We start from the raw sequence: 20,795 nt of genomic DNA on the forward strand, positions 1-20,795 counted from the left end.
ACGCACACTCGCGTGCACGTGTTGCGGCCAGGACCGGCGTCATATGACTCGTCACCCTGTAGAATTTGACGAATCTTATTTTTTTTCCTAATTCACTGGATACCTTTATGCATTGTTTTATATCTTCGATATTATCTAAAAGATAAGAATACTAATTAGACAAGTCTTGCCAAAGATCTTGAGATCTGGAAAATAGAAAAGTAGGTCGAGTTTGAAACTCGAAACATGAATGAAAAATTTTAGGTAAAGATAAAGTACGGCTCCTTTCTAATCAGATTTTTGCAGGCTTCAGAGCATTGAATGAATAATTTGTTATAACTTCATCCGTGTCTTAGAATTGATATAGAATTTAAAAATTTTCAATCTTCTTAGGATTTCTGAACATAAGTAAAATTCCCATATAGCTTTCTATCCACCATTTTCGGGAATCTCCAGTTCTTCAACCTTGAATTATGCAGAATAATACAAAAGTAGAGTAACTGAAAATGTAAAATTTCTTTGAGGAAAAGCTAAAAATAAAATACAATATAATTCCTAATGGATTTTTAGAGCTTACATTTAGAAATCCGTTATTTTCCAATCAGTTTATTATATTATACTAGTATATAAGTACAAGCAAGACGTTCAAGCCGATTTCTTTGATAACAGTGCTCCTAAAAAGATTACGCCCCTGAGCTCTGTCATACTGTACGTGAAGCCTCACCTCGGATCGGGCAGCCTATCAGGCGGCTCTCGGGCGTGGGTTGGCATTCCATTCATTTGGGCTGCTGTCGTTGAAGATTTTCACGTTCGATCACGCGGACGGCGCAGGGCCATTTTATCGCGACCCCTAGAGAATCGTCGCCTGCAGAAAGAATGAGTAGGTAGAAATAGAGATAAAGAGAAAGGGAGACAGAGGACGAAAAGGGCCTCTCTGGTTGGTGTCGGTGGCCTTCGACGAGCCACGAGACGAATTTCGATTCGATTGCGTGGGAGCGTGATAAGGTGAGCGTACTACGGCGTCCTTGCTACTCCACGCTCATTTCGATCAATGGCGGCTGTAGATTTACGTAAGAACCTACCATAGATCCTCGTATATCGATTCCTCGTTACATTTACATTTTTCAATATCCGTGTGCGGAATACAAATCCTCTTCGACTATACTATGTGTACGACAAGTATAATGGATTAATATTCGATCGAGCTTCAAAGCGTCACGCAAGATGCTAATGAATCTTACTAGAATGACGTAGTCGACCTTTTTGAAGATAAAGAGTATCTTTTTTTATTATATAACTAGAATATTTGATATTAGAATATGGTTCTGTGGATCGCATTAAAAGTCTACCGTAGTAGTAGTCGGAAAATAAATACTATCGTTGGAATTAACTTGTGCTTATAGATTTCACAAAATAACTATTATATGAACACCTTTATTAGACTCAGTATCTAATATTAGAACACAGGTATACAGATTGCATTAAATAGTCTGCTATGGTAATCGTGAGACGTGGGTCGTACCCTATATTTAGCCAGAAATTGGAATAGACAAAGGGTACGAACGTTTACTATGTTAAATCCGTCCTTATATTATTACATCCTTATCTCATTGCAACAAATATAGCAAAGTTATAAATTAATTCGCCAAGTGACGGTACTAGTTAACTACGAAACTTTGTTAGATATATATAGGTATTATTCCTATAAATTTATCTAATGTTTTCACATCGCGTATAAAGACAAATTTTGGATGTACATATACTGTAATGAGAAACGAAATTATTCATATTTTTAAATTGTCCTTAAGCCTAAAGCTATAAATTTTTATCCTCCTATAAAACCTAATTGTTCCATGGCCTCAACATAAGTACTTTATACCTCTCATAAACTTGCCCTTGTACAAAATCTAAGATTTCGTTTCATGACCACAACATAAGTATTTTATACCTCGACCATAAATTTTTGCCCTCATATAACATCTAAGCTTTTGTTCCGTAACCATAACATAAGTACTTTAAGCACTTCTGCTGTATCCCTTCAAGAAACTTATAGCTGAATCGGGGAATAAGCTATTGATCGGTATGAATCTGGACTTTTTGAGTTGGTGCATCGCTGAACGAATCCTCATTAAAGCGATTATCGACCGATGGCCGGCGGGAAAGAGAATAGGGAAGGTGCATGCGGTATCACTATGGCAGTCACACCAGTAATGTGTACGCTAAGATGACGTAAGTGATACCTGTTGATGACCTTAACAGGTGTGCATACTTAATGGCAGTGGCATTACGTATTTCGTGATGCAGTCGGAAGTCGCAGCGCATTACTCAATCACGATTCTATAGTACGCCTCGTTGACTCTGTCACGATGCTCTTTTCTCACGACTACCTAGATCCCCATTAATATTCTTTCCTATCTTTCCGCTAAGAATTTCGGAGCTAAATACGTGTCATTCGGTGAAATGATATCGTCCCCATTTCTCTGAATTTCTAGACCATTTTGTTCAAAGGAAACCGCTGCTAAGAGGTTAACGTTTCCACTTAGCAAGGTATATCGATTGTCGAGACCATATCTCGGATCTACAGAGCCAGATTCAAAGGAAACATCCGTTTCTAAGAATCCACCACACGGCGTGAGTCGTATAACGCGGCGTTTATTTGCGTCTGGTTCCTGCAGGCTACCGGAGGAGGAAACCGATTATCGGGTTCACAGTGCCTCACCAGATGTAACGTCGAACGCGTATACACGTGCACAAACGCACCAACACCGAGGTGGACGCAAGTGTACGCACCGGAAGCAATACTCCCTGGCACTTGGCCGGGCATTAGTGCATGCACTGGCTGATATGTATATGTGAACACAAATAAGCTTGTACACTCCACCGCGTGGGCGTGTGCGTGTGATTACCACGAAAAGCGGCCCTAGGTTGACAGGAAATGGTTTGAGATAAGATAATGACGTCCCTCGCCTCTCCTGCATCCGGCTGCTTTCTTCGTCGCTTCGACGTTGGAAAATGTTCCCTTGCCGCAGCTGGGACAGGTACTGATTCAATTTTCAATCAAATAAGTCTACAAAAATTTTTTTATGTAACCACCATGATAAAATAGGAAAATTAGAGATGAATTGTATAATAATTACGGTAGAACCTGGAATCCTTAGAAACTTTCTGACGTAAAAAAATAGCAGTGAAGATTTTTTCGATCATGAGTCTAAAACAAAATTTTCAATATAAGCTCCAAAATAAAGTGAACAAAATGGTGGATGGAGTGTAATCAAAATGGAACCTCGGGCGCACGAAAATAGCCATCCGACTCTTTGCGAGGATTTTTCAAAATATACAAGAGGAATAGCAGTGTAAACGAACCAGGCCTCCACTATGAATAATCGCATCCTGTCTCAGTAACTAAGCAAAAAAGAAAAGAAGGCTTAAACATATATAAACATCTGAGGTCGGCATTTTATAATAGTAATAACGATAATATCTCCAAGTCCAACTTATTTAATGTTTGCTGTAATTAGTTATGCAAACATTGATCGATGGTATTGTGCCAACGATCACGTTTCATGGATCATCAATGCATATTTATAGGTTAGAGACGTAGATGGTTTCCCGCGCTTTCCATTCTAAGGGAAATTGGTAGACGGGAGACCAATTCTCTGAATGACTCTCGAAACTGGTGTGCCCACATTCCTCCAGCCACACAAGATTCGAGGTTCTGGCATGTTCACTAGCCTGTAAAACTGCTTGCGGGATCTTCATTCCCCCCTCTTTATGCCTACGGATCGAATAAACGACATACAGTTAGTAAAAGGTACCATAAACGTATCGATGCATGTATATAGGTAAGTACAATGATTATAAAAGGTTTTACATTTCATTGTCATAATATGAAATTTCTGTAGTCATAGAAGAGTACAAATTTAATATATTTAGACATAATTAATCACCATGTAAATGCTACAATAAATAGAATAGTGTACAAATACTTTGTTGATTATATTGATTATTAAAAAAAGGGAAACAATTATATCGGTTAGGGTACATCTCACATATAACATTCGCTTTACTTTAGTTCTCGAAATATTCGTAAAAATATTTTTAATACTTTTTATTTTGGTATAGGTTATATTTGGATTAGGATTGAGTTAGGTTCATAGTAACCGTACACACTTTTTGTAGCCACTGTATGTATTTTTCACATATAGATCAATCAACACCAAAAATAAATTATACTTGCCGAATTTTTTTGTAATTCACTTTCGCATAATTCATCTTGATTCTTAGACATAGCCTTTTATTCGTCAATTTTTCTTAAGATTTGGCAGCAAGGTTTTATAAGAGAAAAACACATAATATAGATTATATGTCATATATATTGATTGACTGATATGTCAAACAGAATGCAATTATACAATCAGAGGTGGCGCTAATCAGGCCATCTCTATCAACATTGTTCTCCCGCGTTTTTTCCTTTTTTTCGTTAATTGCTTTTAAGGACAATGATAGTCGTAGATTAATTTTTCGATAGTTCAAGAATATTTCTTCACTTATGGACATATTTGATTAATTGTTAATTATTTACTATCGTAAATCTAAACAAAGGGGGCGCTGAGAAATTTTTCCCCCGTTTTCACTTACTTTCCGTTTCCGATGCAATTAATCGATTTCACAACTACAATTTTATTTTTCCTAGTATTTTTAATGCATCAAATTAAAATTTCCATGCTTATGTATTAGTTATGTTAAAAGTGAATAGATTCAACTAAAATTGAATGTTAAGGAAAAGACATTACTTTTTGTAGTAGTCATTTCCGTCCCTCTGTTCCCTGTTTCTTGGAGAAGAAATGGTCCTTGGGCTAGTTCCGGTTTTGTGCGAAAAAGTTGGTAAATTTGTCGTTGAAATCGTAGTAGTGAATATAATTTCGTAATTTGACCGTCAAAGTAATGTTTGAAGTGATTATCGTTTATGTTATAGCCTTTCATTCTTAGCAAGTTATTAGTATCAAAAGTATTTCAAATCAAGGCTTTCTTTTTCTTTGCAATTTTTCAAAATGTTTTTTAACCTATACAGCGCGCTAGTTACCGTAAATCAATCATCTGTCATTTTGTTCGTTATCGATATGCAATTTGCGATTGAAATACTTGGAAAAAGTAAAAGGAGGCGTGAATTCTCGGGAGTTCTGTGGAATGTGCTTAAGTGGCGAACGATTTGAAACTGGTAGAGCAATTCTATTTGTTCTATGGGTGTACGAAGGACTGATTCAGGTTTCATCTCGAGTTCAACCCATAGGAGTTTGGTAAGAGTGAATCTAGAATTTCCCATTGTCTCTGCATACGAATTTTAAAAATAGCGTAATATTTTAAACTCTACTTTTTTTATCCGATATTTAAAGCCATTGTAATACGTTATTTTATCCAATAATTAAATCAACCAAGAAGTTCTCGCAAATTCATATTTTTGCTTTAATTACTAAATATTATACGGAATGTGTACTATATTTTTGATATTTCATATATTTTCATATATTACGTGCATTCTATGCATTTTTCATTTACAAATTTCGCGTAACCGCATAAAAATCCGCAGTTTAACTATAAGGTATGTATTCGACCTAATATAGGGTATTTGGTTAGTCAGGGGTTATAGAAAAGTGTAAAATTTGAAAGATCACATTTTTATTCAATAACAAAATAATTTAATTTATCGACAGCTAAGTGAGATCTCTGAATCTTAAAATTGCATTCAGAACAGCTTTATTGCATTAAATTTTCAAAAATTGCTTAAATAGCAGAGGGAGTGCTATATCAGTCAACTCAAATACCTTATTTAAGGACATTTATTGCTTCTATTCTCATCACTCGATCGATAACAATGAGATTCAAAAATCTTCCGCGTCTTTTTTAATGTTTATACACTTTCTAAACAAAATGCATATTACAAAATGTACCAAAATATAGGATATGTATATGTTTAAACAAAGTGCCAATCTTACAACAACAAATTAGTGGAAAATATCGAAAATGAATGGATTTTAGAATTCCATAAGTATGGTTCAAATGCATCAATATATCGAAATACGATCACACAGATCTTCAAATATCGACCGAGCGGTTACGTAATTATCGACTCGTCCAAGGTCCAAAAAATCATCCATCAGTTTCAGTTAGATAATATCTGTCTAAAATAATATTAAAGTATTATTGAGCCATCGAGGGTCGTAACAATTTAGAGTTACTATTTAATATTTTGGAATTTTTCATTTAATTTAATTTAATTTTATTAATCTTTAAATTTTATATCTTTATATTTGAATCTTAAATTTTATAGTTACCCATTATAGGCATCTATGATGCTATTGATACTTTTAACTAAAGACATTTTACAGAAATTTCGTAGAAAATTGTTGTATTTTCAATATTTTAGTATTATGACAAACAATATTTTTGAAATTATGAAGAGGATTAATCAATTATGTAGCTATAAAAATATAATATACGACATTAGATAATAATATCACCATTCTATTTTATATTAAAAAATATCTTCCTTTATATTCTATGCTAGTTAAAACGAAGTATGCCATTCTTTAGGAAGATAATAAGCGAAGAAATTGTTGAAATTAAGAAGATAATCAATTAATTATAAAGTGCGGAATGCAACGTTAACATTAACATTATCTTTGTCATTAGAAAATATCTTTTTTTTATTTTATATGTGTCAAAACAGTGTATGTAATTCTTTACGAAGATAATAAGAGAGGAAGTTTAATTAGCGGCTTTCGCTAGAGGATTCAAGAATACTTGTCCGCGTATGGTAGCTTGTTGTATACAAGTAACGTGCTAATATAGAATGCGCCGGCATACGTTGGTAGGTGGCGAAGTAAAATAATCAATGAAGAGGCGAACGGGATCAGGAGGGAGAAAGCGAAAAGAGCTTTATACATTCGCGCCCACGCGGGCCCACGGGTTCTAGTTATTATCCCGCGCTGTTTTTGTTCTTCCTGCCGGTAGAGAGACCTTGCCAGGAATTGGAACGATGGTTCGTATATGGAATCGTCCATTACATATGCGATAGCAATTTAATCCTCATTTTTGCACCAAATATACAATGTATTCAAATAAAATGTTTCTTCTTTTTAAAGCAACCAGAGAGAAGAAAATATCCAAAGACGTTTTTTTAAATCTATGGTTTGTATTCGAAGTTAGTGCAAAATTTATGTGCTATATTTCGTACATGTTACGTAATTTATAAAAGTTATATTGTTTTTTAGAATCATCGAGGAATAAAAAATATTTGAGCGCTCTTTTTACGAGATACCGTTCATATTTGGAATTACAATTTTACTTATAATTTTCAATAATTAAACAATTTATTAAACTAAAATTGTTTTTCGGACATCTTACGATTATTTTGGGCAATCGTTATGAATGACTGTGAATAACTCAGTGCTACAAGAGTAGGAAAAATGAATGCACATAGTATGACCGTAGTCTCAATGAATCAAGGTCCGATGTACGCACATAGAACGCTAGACAGTGAGTGGTTCATTGATTTTGAGGTGTAACGACGCTACGCTGAAGTTTAACGTTCGCGAAACAAGAACGTGATTCTGCTCTCCTGCGATCTTCTCCTAACGAGCCCACGCTTTTTCCTGGAATTCTGCTCACCCGACTTACAACCACTAGTTAATTACTTTCATCGGCGGAAGTCGGCATTTACGACGATTGCCCTGCTGCCAATTTGTACTAATTCGGTGAACGAACCGGCGACCCTCGAAACTCGCGCAGGGTGCTCGGGATATGTCGACATTATTATAAGAAGTAAAAAAGTGTATTTTAATTGTTACATACAGATCTATGTGATAACTGGAATATCGCAGACTAATTAACTCATTAGATAGAAATTTTATGTGATCTATAAAATGCGTGGGATTGATCAAATTGGAGAATTGTTGGGAAATATTAAATTTTCGTATTATATACATACGATACATAGAAAGTACAATATAACGCGTATCTGGCGTTCGAAGATAAACGTCATCCGTCTCCTCCGCTCGCGAAGTCAATTGCAGAGTCAAACACTTGTGATATCTGAGATATCTTTATTGACTTCGATAAGGAGAGAGAATAAGAATCATCGCGATAAGAGTTTAAGCTGAATGGAAAATAATCAATGAGGGAAGATAAGTCTATTACATGAGCGGTTCGATAAATTTAGTTCGATTTAACTAATTAGTAAATGTTGACTATTTTCTTCCGGGACCGAGTTTGGAATATACATTAGATATATTCGTCTGGGATGGAATATCGACTTTGGCTGTCTAAATGTTTATTGATGATAAATTTGAAGAATTGCTTTTAGATAATTTGACCCGAAAGATATTGTTTGTCGATTTCTGAAATATTCCTGTTAGTAAATTATTCTACAATTATCTGGAAATAATTTGGATGGTAAATTAGTGATAGCCGTGAGTTTTGAAAATAATTTTTAATAAAATAAAAATTATACTTATCGATCGAACTTGGCCGATATTCTCAAAGTTGTAGATGGAGCTCGTGATCAAGTTTCCATGTAACAACCGACCGAGCTCATTCTCCATATTAGTGCATTATTTTCAGCGTAGATATTTAAAATTTGAAAATGAAGGAAAATGGAAATTCAAATAATAGGAATTAATCAAATCAGGCTAGAGTTTTAATTAATTTTTTCTTTTTTATTTTATGAAGATTTTCTCGGTTGATTTGATTATAGCGTTACGAAGTACATACAGATTATTTTAAAGCATTTGGAGGAGAGACTGCAAGATGTATCGGTTTATTAGGCTTTCGAATTTCCTGGCTCAAGTCTATTTTGCGAGTTTCTAAAGCCTATTGTTTTAAAAAGTCGCAATAATATAGACAACGATCAAAGCCTGTGAGCATGACATAGTATAAAATATATGTATTTGATGATGAAGTGAATAATTATATTCCTTACTGATACCTATTATTGTACTGATAGCAGCGCAACGTTAAAAGAATACTCTGCTATTTGTTAATATTAATAAAATACATTTATGTAAGAATGATGATATTTATTCAGTCATTGAGTAGTTGCACTTTATGGCTTGTTTGGTGCACTCCTAAGTCTCTTGGGAGTAGTATATCGAATGCACAGGAATACTAGTATAACTAAAACACTGACGATAGTTATTCCTATTCCCAGCCACAGTTCTCCTCTTACATTGAATTTATGCAGTGCAATCTCGTATAATGCCAGAGCACCATCGGGCGGTTCACAGGCAGCTTGAACTATGATATCCTGCCTCTGAATTTGTTTTGGCTTACAATTGGTCAATTTATTCATAACTTCTGTTTGATGAAGCGGAGGTAACAATAGGGACAGAGACCACTGCATTGGACTGATCTTTTGATACCAGCCTGGCAAGTTCTCCAAATGCAAGGTCACTCCTCCAGCTAATGTCATCTCTCCAATCACAATTCCAGCAAACAAGGAAGCCAAGTACGTCCACTTGCAAGTGTGAGCAAATAATATACAGATTAAATGTTGCAGTATTAAATACAGTAAACCGATTCCGAGATAATTCCATAAGGAAGTCAGATTGTCATCCGGGACCAGGTGAAGTCCGGACATGGCGTAGCCTGGTGCTAAGTAGATCAGGTAGACTACGCACCAGGACACTACTCCACAGAGGAGCTGAAAGAAATCCATTTAATAAAATGAACGATCGTATACTACTGTTTTTGAACATTTACCTCCATTAAAATATACACAAATCTTCCATATAAACCATCCTTGATATCTCTTTCCACGTTCGACCTGCAGTCAGCTACTTCGCAGATGGCTATTAAGGTTAATGGCCAGAAGAAAATTCCCAAGCTGGCATAGTGAAACCCAACTCGGTCTCTGAGATATAAATTTGAGTCGCCAGATACATCCCAGAATATTGCACCAAGTAAAATACTCAAAGAGGCAGAGATGACGATTTTCCTGAGTAATCTAGTCAGTGTCCATGGTTGACTGTAGATTAGAGTCCTCAGAAGCAACGCATAAATCTGTGAAAATACATTGGGACTGGAAATGGAAGGAGGAAGTGCTCCAGGTGGTCCAGGATCACTTAATCCTGGCAGTCTAGTCCTTGCAAGCTCGGCCAGGTGGTCTATCCTTTGAGAGGATTCCAACATGGCTTCCGCAGACAGATCATCCAGTGTAACTAAATCAACTGGAATAGGGAATTGCTATAAATTTCAAAATAATTTTGTATACATAGATCATCGAATGTTAGTATAAAAATCACGTACGATAGTAGTCAGAAGGATTCTTAAATGGAGGACACGGGAACTCTGCAAGGGCGAAATATGGCAACATATCCCTCCTGGGACCGGAGTACATGATTCTTCCGCCGGAAGTAAGCGCAACCCTCGAGACCATTGTCAGTATCTCATAAGTAGGCGGGTGCAACGTCAATACTACTAATCTTTGTCCTCTTCCAGCCCACTGTCTCAAGTATTCTACCATGAAGAAGGCGTCGAAAATATCCAAACCATGCGTTGGCCTGTCCAACGCAAGAATATGCGAGTCTTGTAACAAACGACACGCGAGGGCCAGTCTTTTTGCTTCGGAGGTCGTCAACGAGTTCACGAGACAATGTTTGGTCGCCTCTAAACCGAGTTCCTGGAGGATGGCTTCGGCTTCCAGTTTGGAAGTATTTGGACCTCCTCTAAGAAGCATATAAAAGCTTAGCGTCTGCTGAGCAGTTAGACCTGGGCTTAGACTATTTTCCGTGGACAAATAAGCAACTCGAGACCTGGAATTTGTAATTTTACTAATGTACAATTTTCGGCTTAAAATAATTTTCGAACAAATATGAATTATACCTTAAGGTTCTATAGGACACGGATCTTCCATTGAGCAAAATATCTCCTCTCTTAATTCTCTTCCTTCCGGCGACAGTTTCCACGATTTGTTTTCCTTCTTTCTCCGTAGTAGCCATAATGGCCAACACCTCAGTAGCTCCTACCTCCAAAGTGATTCCTCGTAAAAGAGGCAAACCATCGGATCCTGAAGCCTCTACTCCTCGTAACTGAAGATGAGGATGTTGAAGACATGGTACAGGCCTCAGAGGTAATGTATAACTCTCTGGACCCAAGATTCCATGTCCTGAAAATTAATTTTTCTGTTTAGTTATAACGGAAGCTGAAGATAAGATATGGTAGATGAGAAAAAGCACTGCTCACCTCTGGACTCGTGGACACCATACCCTGGATCTATAGGCGCAATACTGTGCCTCCTATTCATTCGAACACCTCCATGAAGAAGATTCGCTTCACTGACACTCCTTAACCTAGGATTCTCCCTTGAAACCGTCAATTGAGAGTGTGCATGTTCCCTAGGAACAATGTGAACGTGTCTGAAATCGGGGTCGCTCCTGGCAGATCTCATAGCGGAGGTCCCGTGTGCGGAAGTTCCCGCGTGAGACACCCTACGACCTTCTTCGCTGGAATCGTAACCGCTAGATCCATCTCTGTTCCTGGAACTAGGAGGCAGAACCCTTGGCAGACCAAACTTTAGATATGTGTACGAATTGCTGGCCAGAGGACTCTTTGGACCGTATCTAGGGTGTCTGAGAATACTCTGCACTGTGGAATCTCTTAATTGGAAGTTCCCATAGGGAAGAGGAGACTTTTCAGCTGATCCAAGTGCCGAATCGGTGAAATCGGAGTTCAAGTTTTGCCTAGAAGAATTATATACTGATTATGACACTTTTTTTCTTTTCTTTTTTTAAGATTGAAGATTGAAAGCGAAGTTGGAGAAATAATCACCTGTAGATAGACCAGGCGTGAAGATCCTCGCTAGCTGGAGGCTCCAGGCCTCTGGTATCCAATGCCCCAGGCACTGAGTACCTCCGTTCCAGCTCCCACGCTTCCGAACCCATGCTTTGTGGTATCTGAACAGTTCAAGCGAGACTAGATGAAACGCATGATGGATTGCATCAAGTTCGCAGCTTCGATAGAACTTCTCGGAAATGCGTGAACGATTTTGGTTAGTTTTTTGTACCTTGCTCGGTCAATGTTAATTGTTCTCTGGTCTAGTCAAAAGAACTTGACATTTTTCGTAATTACAGTAAATTCGAGGTAGTTTGAACTATTGTAATTAAGAACTTCGCATTGTTTTACTTTTTATTTATTTATCTTCCCTATCTTATTTAGAAAGACATAGGTAAATCACTAAAACAATATTTGAATGAAAATACGAACTGGAGTATTTTAGCAAATAGCAGGGAATTTAATGCAGGAAATATAACATATAAATTGTTCCACATGAATGGTGATAAATGCATTTGAACGGAGTTGAGAGCACTATGGCATTCCATAAGCATGCGTGCACACCGTGCGAATAATCGGCGCGCCTTTGAAATTGCTCGCCACTGAAGGCTCGAAATTGTTCACCTCTTGGCCTTCGGTACTACACTGAAAGGAAAGGAACTGGAATCCGTACCAAAACGCATGACAAGAACACCATCGATCACATTCATGTTTATTATAGCTGGTTATTCATCAATATTATTTCCTCTTTATTTGAATATTTTTTTATCAAAACTGAATTTCTCATTTTAGTTATCTTATCAATATTGAAACATATTTAATAACAATAACTATTATAAGTTCCTATTAGCTTGTGGATAAGTTTCAAGGTACTTCATTTATTATGCTTGATTACTCGAAAGTTTTCATTCAAGTTCTGTTTAATTTTTTTATAACAAGTAGAATTCCACGCAGACAAGAGTTATTTATGAAACCAATGATAATTCATAAAGATGTTACTCGGTCGCATTATCCAAATGCTATAATATTTATTAGATGCTAGATCACGCAAAATCATTACATGGTGGAGTGACTCCTGGAGCAGTTGCGCGCATCTGACCGTTAATCGTCTTACTTTTTGCCATTTTAGACATCGCTACAAGTTCTTACCATCAAACCGTTACCAAATTAATAAAACGTTTTCAATTTATTCGATCGCTCCCTTTTTAATCGAGATGATTAACGTTATGAGTATCAAATTCAATAATGCATAGTTTAATTCCCTCTCTCATTAAATTTTCTTTCAGGCATAGTGGAACACGTGCCGTCCTGACCTCAGAACGTCGCCGGGTATCGTAAAGCGAGCTCGTAGAATATTTATGGAACGACTAGTGCCGATTTCACGAAGATACATCGCTTCACATTTCCAGTGAGTATACGCCAGAGTGCCATTTACTCTTGTATATTCGCGTAATTATGCTCATTGCGTCGGCACACGTGGCGAAGAGAAGCTCCCCCGACATTCCTCTTAACGGTGTACCTCGTGATGAATGTGAAAACATATGTAGTATCCTCGAAGTTAAACAATTATATCAGGGATAAAAATTTCATATTAAGCATTTTTTTATTTATTATAAATTTCATTGGTTACTCGTTAACACAGAATTGTTATTGAAATTTTTGGTAAAATTGTATCCCGTGTCGGAATTTCGAATTGAAATATTTTTCAAATAGCATCGTATATCATTGATTCTCGTTAAAAATTGATAAGATGATATTCCCTATGTCATAAATATTGAATTGAGATTAGTGAAATAATAGTTTATTCCATTATTTGATCAAACTTATTAAAGTGGTAGCTAGAGCCTACACTTACTACTTTATATCATATATTCTTATTTCTTATAATAATCCATTTTCACAAATTTTTCAAATTACTCGTTTATAAAGAATTTAGACACTGTGAATTATAACTCAGAATAATAATTAGATTGCGGATTTGTATGCAATTATAAGAAATTTAAAGATACAAAAATGCATAGAATGCACATGGCGCAATGCGGAAACAAAATATCCAAAGTTTACTAGGTAAATCACATGTCTGTATAGCCCCTACGTTTTTGATCCTATCTATGAAGATATAAATTTGCATAAAATCCGCAGTTTAATGATGACATTATTCTAAATACTCTAATGAATCAACAGAGCCTAACAAATCGTTTGGAAGATCGAGTAATAAGGATTAATAGGTGCAATAAAATAGCAGTCTGAGATAACGTTCTTTTATATCGGGTGGTTCATGCAAACGGCATTGGTCCACGTCAGATGCCATGATGACATTTTTTTCGACTGCCAATTGGTTTCCCGTTAGATGTTGACTCACTTGCCGTGTGTTTGAACGAAACCGAGCATCTTTTGTGCAGCTTCCTCAAACAAAAGACGTTTCTCTGTTATTTTTCTATGACCTAGCCAGTCTGATCAGTTTGTTCTCTTTCTTTCTTTGCAGGTATTTACAGATGAACAGTTTCTTAATAGATTTTAACATTACATGAAAATTGTTGATGATCGTTCAAATTAAAGGCTAGCAAGCAGATGATTATTATTGGGTAATGGATCTTCTTTACCCACGAAACTGTTCTCCCCACGTCTTCGACATCAGCTGAGATTTTTACTCGTCATCGAGTAACGGTATGGCCGAAGGTAGCCAAGATTCTACGTTATTTCCACTGCTAATCATCGCTCTCCATAGCCGTCCAGCTGCTCTGCTTCATCATCTACCTATAGAACCCTCCGAAGGAATCAAACTAGGATTTCCATAAATCAAATTGAATTTCTAAATTCTTCGGTTTATTTTGCATGACACCACCGATTAAATTTTTATAAAATAGGATTATGCGATGATAATTCTTTGAATATTCCAGTTCCATCGTTTAAAAACAGATACGTGTACCCGTATGGAAAGCCATTTGCCACCTGTCACTTGTTTAATCATTCCCAGGACACAACTAGAAATTCCCCGACGAATTAATATTCGTATAGATTTCTCCTTGGCTAATGTATAATGAACCAGTAAGTTGCGATCATCGACCGTAATGTTACCCTACGATTTACGTAACGTCGCGTACAAGCTTTTTTTTAGAGCCAGATAACTATCTTGTATTCGAGTTAACTGTTCATTTGCATATCCCGTTTCTGCAACAGTTGTATCAAACTGGCCGCCATATATTTTCTTTTTTATTCCTGTTTCCTCTAGATACAAAAGTTTCTGGTTACACTTAGTGAAAAGCGTCGACATATCTCAGGTTCAGTAGAGTATAATCCTAGTCCCGTGTGGAAGGTGATACTTAATTAATACATGTTCGACGGCTCGGTGATTTTCACCGTCAACCACTGAACTACATGCAAATTCACTTTTCAATCCACTGGGCATTAGGCTTTCGTGATGAAAAGCGATAGTTGTGTGCCAGCAGAGCGACCACGTTAAATGGATTATCTATCATGAGCGTGTATGTAACTTGATGAGCTGATAACATTCTTCTCTGTTGCTCCTTCTCCATTATTTCCTTTTCTTTTTTTTAAATGAGTGTATTGCCAGTTTCAGTCCTTGTCACCTTGTTTGTGTTCCCATAGATTTAGAGGATTATGGGAGACTAGGCTAACAAGCGGTTCTTACTACGGTGAAACTCGAGAGAGGGAACACTTTATGACGAAGGATTAATTACTTCCTCGTTACTTGATATCTAATAAGTGTGATTTCTTCTTTCCCAATTACTATAATTTAATTTGTTTTCCATTATAATGGTATTCTTCTTTAATGTCTAATTTCTCATAAGAACAATTTCTTATATTTCAATCTATTTTCCAATGAAGATGTTATTAGATCGTTACATTATCCAATGACACACGTAACTGATATGCACACTCCTTTTTGCAGTCTATGAACGTTTTCCAGTAGCCTGGTCGACTTGGATAGTTTAGGGAAACGATACTCTGGTTTCGAAATCTCTTCCGCTGGCTGTGAGATTGTCCCACGCACTGATTTCTACGATCGTGCCTCTCGATCTCGTATACACGTGACAGAGAGTGTGTCTTAATAAAGTGTGGCCTGGATACCACGTGCAACAAACTGTAGAAAGTCCACCGAATTATCAGATGAATTAGTGCATCGATCAGGGAACGAACCTTGACACTAATGTCATCAGAAACGATAAAAGTACCAGCATGCTTTGGAACTGAAATTAGATTCTGGTGGCTAAGTACGCTTTTTTATCGCATAAAATATTTCATATGGGAATATTTAAAGAATGCGGTTCAAAAATTTTCTTATTGATTCAAGAAGAATTCCTTTAGCAATTTTATTTAAGAATTATTTTAGCATTTTATTTGATTCCCTGAATGAAAGAAGGTGTCAAAATGAGGTGGTCTAGCAATTCATTTGCCATTTTTTATTTTCATTATATACTTTCGTGAACAAAAAGACTAATAAAAATTCTACACCAGTCTTTTTTAATATCTTATGTTCACTTCCGAAGAATTCGATTATTTGTATTCGTTCCGCCATTGAGCCACGCGATGGAGTAAGAAACGCTTTATGGAGGCGTACACCGAGGTCAGTGCTGCCGCGTTTTTCAATATTCTATGGGGGTACGCCTGTCTGCCGTGAGAGAGGCTTAATTAACATTGCAAATCAGCCAGAGTGCCGTCCATGGCACGTGGAAAAGTGCAGAAGTACATGTCTTGTGCGCTCATTGAAATCTCCCGATAGTAGCGTCGTCACCAAGCAGTTCAAAGTATCTTCCATCCCCATAAAGCCATCGCGAAAAACCGTGGCTGATTCAGCTCAAACTTCATTCTATCCATACTCTCAACTTTGTTTTCAGCCATTAAAAATTATGACAATTAAAAAATGCATTCACAAGGACGTAAATAGGGTAATTAACAGTTAATATTTAAGATAACTTATCATGTCATTCTTCAAACCATTATGACAGCATTATCAAGCTAGTGAAAGCATCGACAGTGAAATGAAAATCATTAGAAAGAAAGTATGGCCACGGAATATTAACCACGCTCCTTGAGTTCCTTTTCTTCGCTAGGCAGAGCCTCCCAGTGTTTCGTAAGCGACTGATTTAAAAAAAAATTCACGGATAGATAAAAAATAATTTTCTTTAAGAAAAATAGTTCCTAATCTGCGGCTTTCACCGGTACCAGGTAAACCTTTCTCATTATGCAAAATCAGGTTCCCAGTCGTTGAACCATGACTGGTCACGGGATTGTGCCAACCGTTTATATTTTCCCTTTTTTCCGTGTCTAACAAGAATTCGATCATATATGACTTCTCCTCTGTCGTAATAGCATCTTGGGCTACTTGAGTAAAAAATGTTGCAACTACCCATGATTCATGGTTCTCTCTATTATTATTTTTACGCGGAGGGACAACAAACAAACAATAGGTAATTGTTTCATGATTTTTTCTGCAAAAATAGTGTTCATGTGCGAGAAGGAGGCACGTGAACGTCAGGAATTGCGCGTGCCACGAAACCTGATACGTTCCCGGAGATTCTTCATGACAATGACTCACCACCGGTATTCAGGATGAGCTTTCAAGCGAGCCTGGTTGAGTCAAGGTGATGCTGCTTCTCCATTCCGCCGATTGCTCCTGGTCTCCTCTTTTTCGTCTGGTTCCTCCTGATAACTTTGAACGGGAATTTTAAAGACAAACACTATGTTCGTCAGCTCAGGAATCGCACGACGGAGCCCGCGAACGCATCACCCGATCCGTGATCGCGATACCGCAATGGCATCGGTATGTCCAACGCCGAGAAGCCTTTTCTAAACGCTGCCTTCTGACAGACTTGCCTTCCGAACCTCCAACGAAACCCCCTCTCTGTATTCCCTTCCTTCCTTGTTGGTCTTTCAAGTTCGCAATGGCGTACCTACCAAAAATCTGACCCCTGACTTCTAAGTACATCAGTATGAAACTGACTGAATATTATTTCTGCCTCTTTTTTTATTTGCAATTACGTTCCATTATTATCAGTATCTACAAAGCATTTAGGGATGATTTACTATAATTGAAAAGATGTTTAAATCTACTTTCGATTAGGATAAAATTCCATATATAAAGTTGTGAATGCTTGTTAAAGATCCGTAGTTACAGATAAAGTTATTTGAGAGAAGATTTTTCTTTTGTGTGTAATTCTGGAGACTGGGAAGGGAACTGGGGATTGAAATTAGCAAGTACACCCTTGAGCTACCACTGATGCTACCTTCCTCCCACCAAACTCGTCTCAGAGGAGACATTCACCTCGTGAAGCCAACTCCCAGCCAGGTATCCCTACCGATGGTTACGTTTTACATGCGATGTTCACTTCTCTAGCCGCAGTGCCAGTTTATACATCGTTTTGTCCATTCTACGTGCTTTCCTGGAGTGCAATCTCCGTGACCAAATACTATTTTACTGGAAGAACTATTGTTTCACCGTTCTAACAAAACTTCATCTTCGAGATTTGTAGTATACCATCGAGTCGAGTAGAAACAAAGTTTGTCTTCTCCAAAAGGTCGTTATGAAATAATTCAGAAAGATCCAGGATGATCCCATCGGATTGTACTCTTGATATCACCAATGTGTTTCATTCCACTGCTGTGGTTATTGAAGGAAGTTGTTTGAGTAAGTCGGAACCTACTGCTGTATTGAGAGATGTGTCCGCCCGAGTTCACGGTGGCGAGGTGTTAGCGATTTTGGGCTCCAAGGGATCTGGAAAGAGAGCTTTGCTCGATGTTATCGGTAAGATAACGACTTAAGTGCAAATGTAATTAATTAGGTCTTAGAAACCATCCGGAAATTTCTTGTCTTTTAGCTGGAAGGGCGGAGGGAGAAACTAGGGGTAGAGTCAGCCTAAATAACAATTTATTAACTCCAGAATTGTTTAGACGACATGGTGGATATGTTGCACACAGGTGTCATCTATTACCTAGTCTAACAGTTCGACAGACACTGACCTATGCCACATGGCTTGCCAATTTAAACAACAGGGAAGCCAGAGTTCGACAAACTTTAGCCGATCTGGCTTTGTCTCAAGTTGCAAATAGATCGGTAAATGATCTGACGAAGCCAGAATACAGAAGATTAATGTTGGGCGTACAATTGGCCAAAGATCCTACGTTGTTACTTCTGGACGAGCCCACATGGGATACTGATCCCTTAAACACGTATTTAATTGTGTCTATGCTCTGGTCTTACGCAACCAGAAGAGGATCTATCGTTGTTCTAACGATGGAAACTCCTAGATCGGATGTGCTACCTTTCGTGAGTCGCGTGACTCTCTTATGTTTGGGAGCAGTTGTCTATTCGGGGCCAACTAGAAGTATGTTGGACTATTTCACTTATATCGGTTTCCCATGTCCTGAACTCGAAAATCCTTTGATGTATTACTGTAAGTATGTATCTATAGGAATAAAATAATTAAATAATTGTTTAATTAAGTAGTGATAATGGTGACTTTAGTGTGTTTATCAACTGTCGATCGTCGCTCAAGAGATCGTTTCTTAGAATCTAACCAGCAGATATCCGTTCTGGTTGAAAAGTTCAAAGCCGAGGGTGTTATTTACATGAAAGAGGCGCCCCAAGTGCCACCCAATATTAAAGATACATCTTTAGGAATAATGCATAAAGGTTTAGGGCGTGGAATTAAACCAGGATGTTTCTCCACTTTGTTTGCCCTTTATTTGTATGTATTTTTACAAATGCACGCTATCTCCTAAAATAATAGTACTACTATAGCTTTTACGTTTTAGAAGAAGTCTGGCAACGACATTTGCCTTCAATAAATCTGGCTTAGGACACTTTGCTGCTAGACTATTATTGTTACCATTCTCAATAGCTTTAATGAGTATTTTGTATTCGCATTCGACTCCTGTGCAATCCAGAATATTTCTACAAACAAGTGGTCTTGTCTTCAATGTAGTAACTCTGTTCTATGTTGCTGGAATAGCATGCACAGCTCTCCTCTGTAAGTGCATGTAGACCAATCTCTTCTCAGGCAACCTAATAGATATACTATTATTATGTAACGTCTATTAATTAATAAGTTCCAGGATATAGGGCTAGATACTATCAAGAAAAAAGAGAAGGTCTATATGGTGGAGCTATGTTCTTGACCGCATATGCATTACTAAGCTTGCCATTAAGTTTTGTGTCTACCATGATCACCATTGGTATCCTGACACCTATTTTAGAGTTAGATTTGTCTACCTGGGCTTATGCCTGTGGTGTTTTATGGGCCAGTTATGTGGCAGCAGAACAAATAACTGTTGCAGTGTTCATGGTGGTTGGTAGACCCATTACAGGTGCAATAATGGTGTTATACATGACACTGGTGTCTCTGGTAATTGCATCTGGAGCCATCAGAAGTCTGAAAGGCTTGCCTTATTGGCTTGCTGCAGTCTCCACTGCATTACCTGCTAGGTACGCATCATTGGCTCTAAATCAATTAGCCATTGATGTGCCTACATTTTTAAATTTGCATTATAATGAAAGCTTCACGTGTCCTGGGATACCAGAGCTGTGCAGATATCCAGATGGGAGATCGTATTTAATAGAACGCTTCACCCGTGAAGGCGAAAATATTTCAGAAGTATTGAATGTTGACTTAAACTTATTAATTTCTCTGGCTTTTGCTGTTGGACTGAGTATATTAAACAGTGTTCTGTATTTATTACCACTTCCAGCGAAAGTAAAAGCCAAATTTAGAGAGTAATTTCTTTAATTGTAGGTCTTTGACCGATAGAAATATAAAAGCAGAGCTTGTTCTCTTTTTGGAATTTATTATTTCCTTAGCCTTAGAATATATATTACAAAATTACATTACCCGCGTTGAAAACTAAATACTATATTGCATGAAACAGCGCACTTATATTACATTTATAACTAAACTTTACAGTTCTTAGAGATAAAGGTATGACTTTGTAATTTTACAATTAGAAAATAAGAATTTTAAGTATTATTTTCG

At 37.2% G+C, this 20,795-nt stretch overlaps 2 protein-coding genes and 2 long non-coding RNA genes across 7 annotated transcripts; 2 read left to right on the forward strand and 2 right to left on the reverse strand.

Moving 5' to 3' along the window:
- Positions 1-5,237, reverse strand: LOC112212097. Its single transcript, XR_002945890.2, has 5 exons — positions 4,213-5,237; positions 3,263-3,754; positions 3,117-3,187; positions 704-3,046; positions 1-56 (listed from the first exon to the last, which is right to left on the reverse strand). It is a non-coding gene; the product is annotated as an uncharacterized LOC112212097 (long non-coding RNA).
- On the forward strand, positions 851-4,221 carry LOC112212096. The gene is made up of 2 exons (XR_002945889.2): positions 851-984; positions 2,655-4,221. It is a non-coding gene; the product is annotated as an uncharacterized LOC112212096 (long non-coding RNA).
- A 3,402-nt stretch (positions 5,238-8,639) lies between the features above and the next one.
- LOC100750140 (ATP-binding cassette sub-family G member 5) lies at positions 8,640-17,628 on the reverse strand. 2 transcript variants are annotated; one of them, XM_024364762.2, is made up of 7 exons: positions 17,366-17,628; positions 11,803-11,927; positions 11,218-11,714; positions 10,858-11,140; positions 10,282-10,700; positions 9,736-10,202; positions 8,640-9,676 (listed from the first exon to the last, which is right to left on the reverse strand). In XM_024364762.2, the coding sequence occupies exons 2-7, from the start codon at positions 11,913-11,915 to the stop codon at positions 9,080-9,082; spliced, it is 2,376 nt and encodes a 791-aa protein (XP_024220530.1). In that variant the 5' UTR covers positions 11,916-11,927; positions 17,366-17,628; the 3' UTR covers positions 8,640-9,079. The 2 variants fall into 2 exon arrangements, with proteins under 2 accessions (XP_024220530.1, XP_003486396.1); XM_003486348.4 differs by having other exon boundaries at positions 8,641-9,676; positions 10,282-10,787.
- LOC100740162 (ATP-binding cassette sub-family G member 5) lies at positions 11,908-20,789 on the forward strand. 3 transcript variants are annotated; one of them, XM_033318684.1, is made up of 7 exons: positions 11,908-12,022; positions 13,092-13,213; positions 18,345-18,571; positions 18,645-19,220; positions 19,292-19,514; positions 19,582-19,796; positions 19,876-20,789. In XM_033318684.1, the coding sequence occupies exons 3-7, from the start codon at positions 18,376-18,378 to the stop codon at positions 20,541-20,543; spliced, it is 1,878 nt and encodes a 625-aa protein (XP_033174575.1). In that variant the 5' UTR covers positions 11,908-12,022; positions 13,092-13,213; positions 18,345-18,375; the 3' UTR covers positions 20,544-20,789. The 3 variants fall into 3 exon arrangements, with proteins under 3 accessions (XP_033174575.1, XP_003486398.1, XP_024220531.1); XM_003486350.4 differs by lacking the exons at positions 11,908-12,022; positions 13,092-13,213 and having other exon boundaries at positions 18,106-18,571; XM_024364763.2 differs by lacking the exons at positions 11,908-12,022; positions 13,092-13,213 and having other exon boundaries at positions 18,106-18,571; positions 19,585-19,796.
- Positions 20,790-20,795: the final 6 nt, after the last annotated feature.

Source organism: Bombus impatiens, unplaced genomic scaffold (assembly GCF_000188095.3).
Source record: "Bombus impatiens unplaced genomic scaffold, BIMP_2.2 scf_0107, whole genome shotgun sequence".
Classification (NCBI taxonomy): domain Eukaryota; kingdom Metazoa; phylum Arthropoda; class Insecta; order Hymenoptera; family Apidae; genus Bombus; species Bombus impatiens.

Excerpts from the sequence above, each read along its gene's own strand:
- LOC100750140 (XM_003486348.4), bottom strand. The coding sequence starts at position 11,915 with ATGGGTTCGGAAGCGTGGGAGCTGGAACGGAGGTACTCAGTGCCTGGG. Across the intron at positions 10,788-10,857 it reads GTGTCCTATAGAACCTTAAG|GTCTCGAGTTGCTTATTTGT; the intron begins GTATAATTCATA and ends TACAAATTCCAG. Across the intron at positions 9,677-9,735 it reads TTGTGTATATTTTAATGGAG|CTCCTCTGTGGAGTAGTGTC; the intron begins GTAAATGTTCAA and ends GATTTCTTTCAG.
- LOC100740162 (XM_033318684.1), top strand. The coding sequence starts at position 18,376 with ATGATCCCATCGGATTGTACTCTTGATATCACCAATGTGTTTCATTCC. Across the intron at positions 19,221-19,291 it reads AAATCCTTTGATGTATTACT|TGTGTTTATCAACTGTCGAT; the intron begins GTAAGTATGTAT and ends TGGTGACTTTAG. Across the intron at positions 19,515-19,581 it reads ACTTTGTTTGCCCTTTATTT|AAGAAGTCTGGCAACGACAT; the intron begins GTATGTATTTTT and ends TTTACGTTTTAG.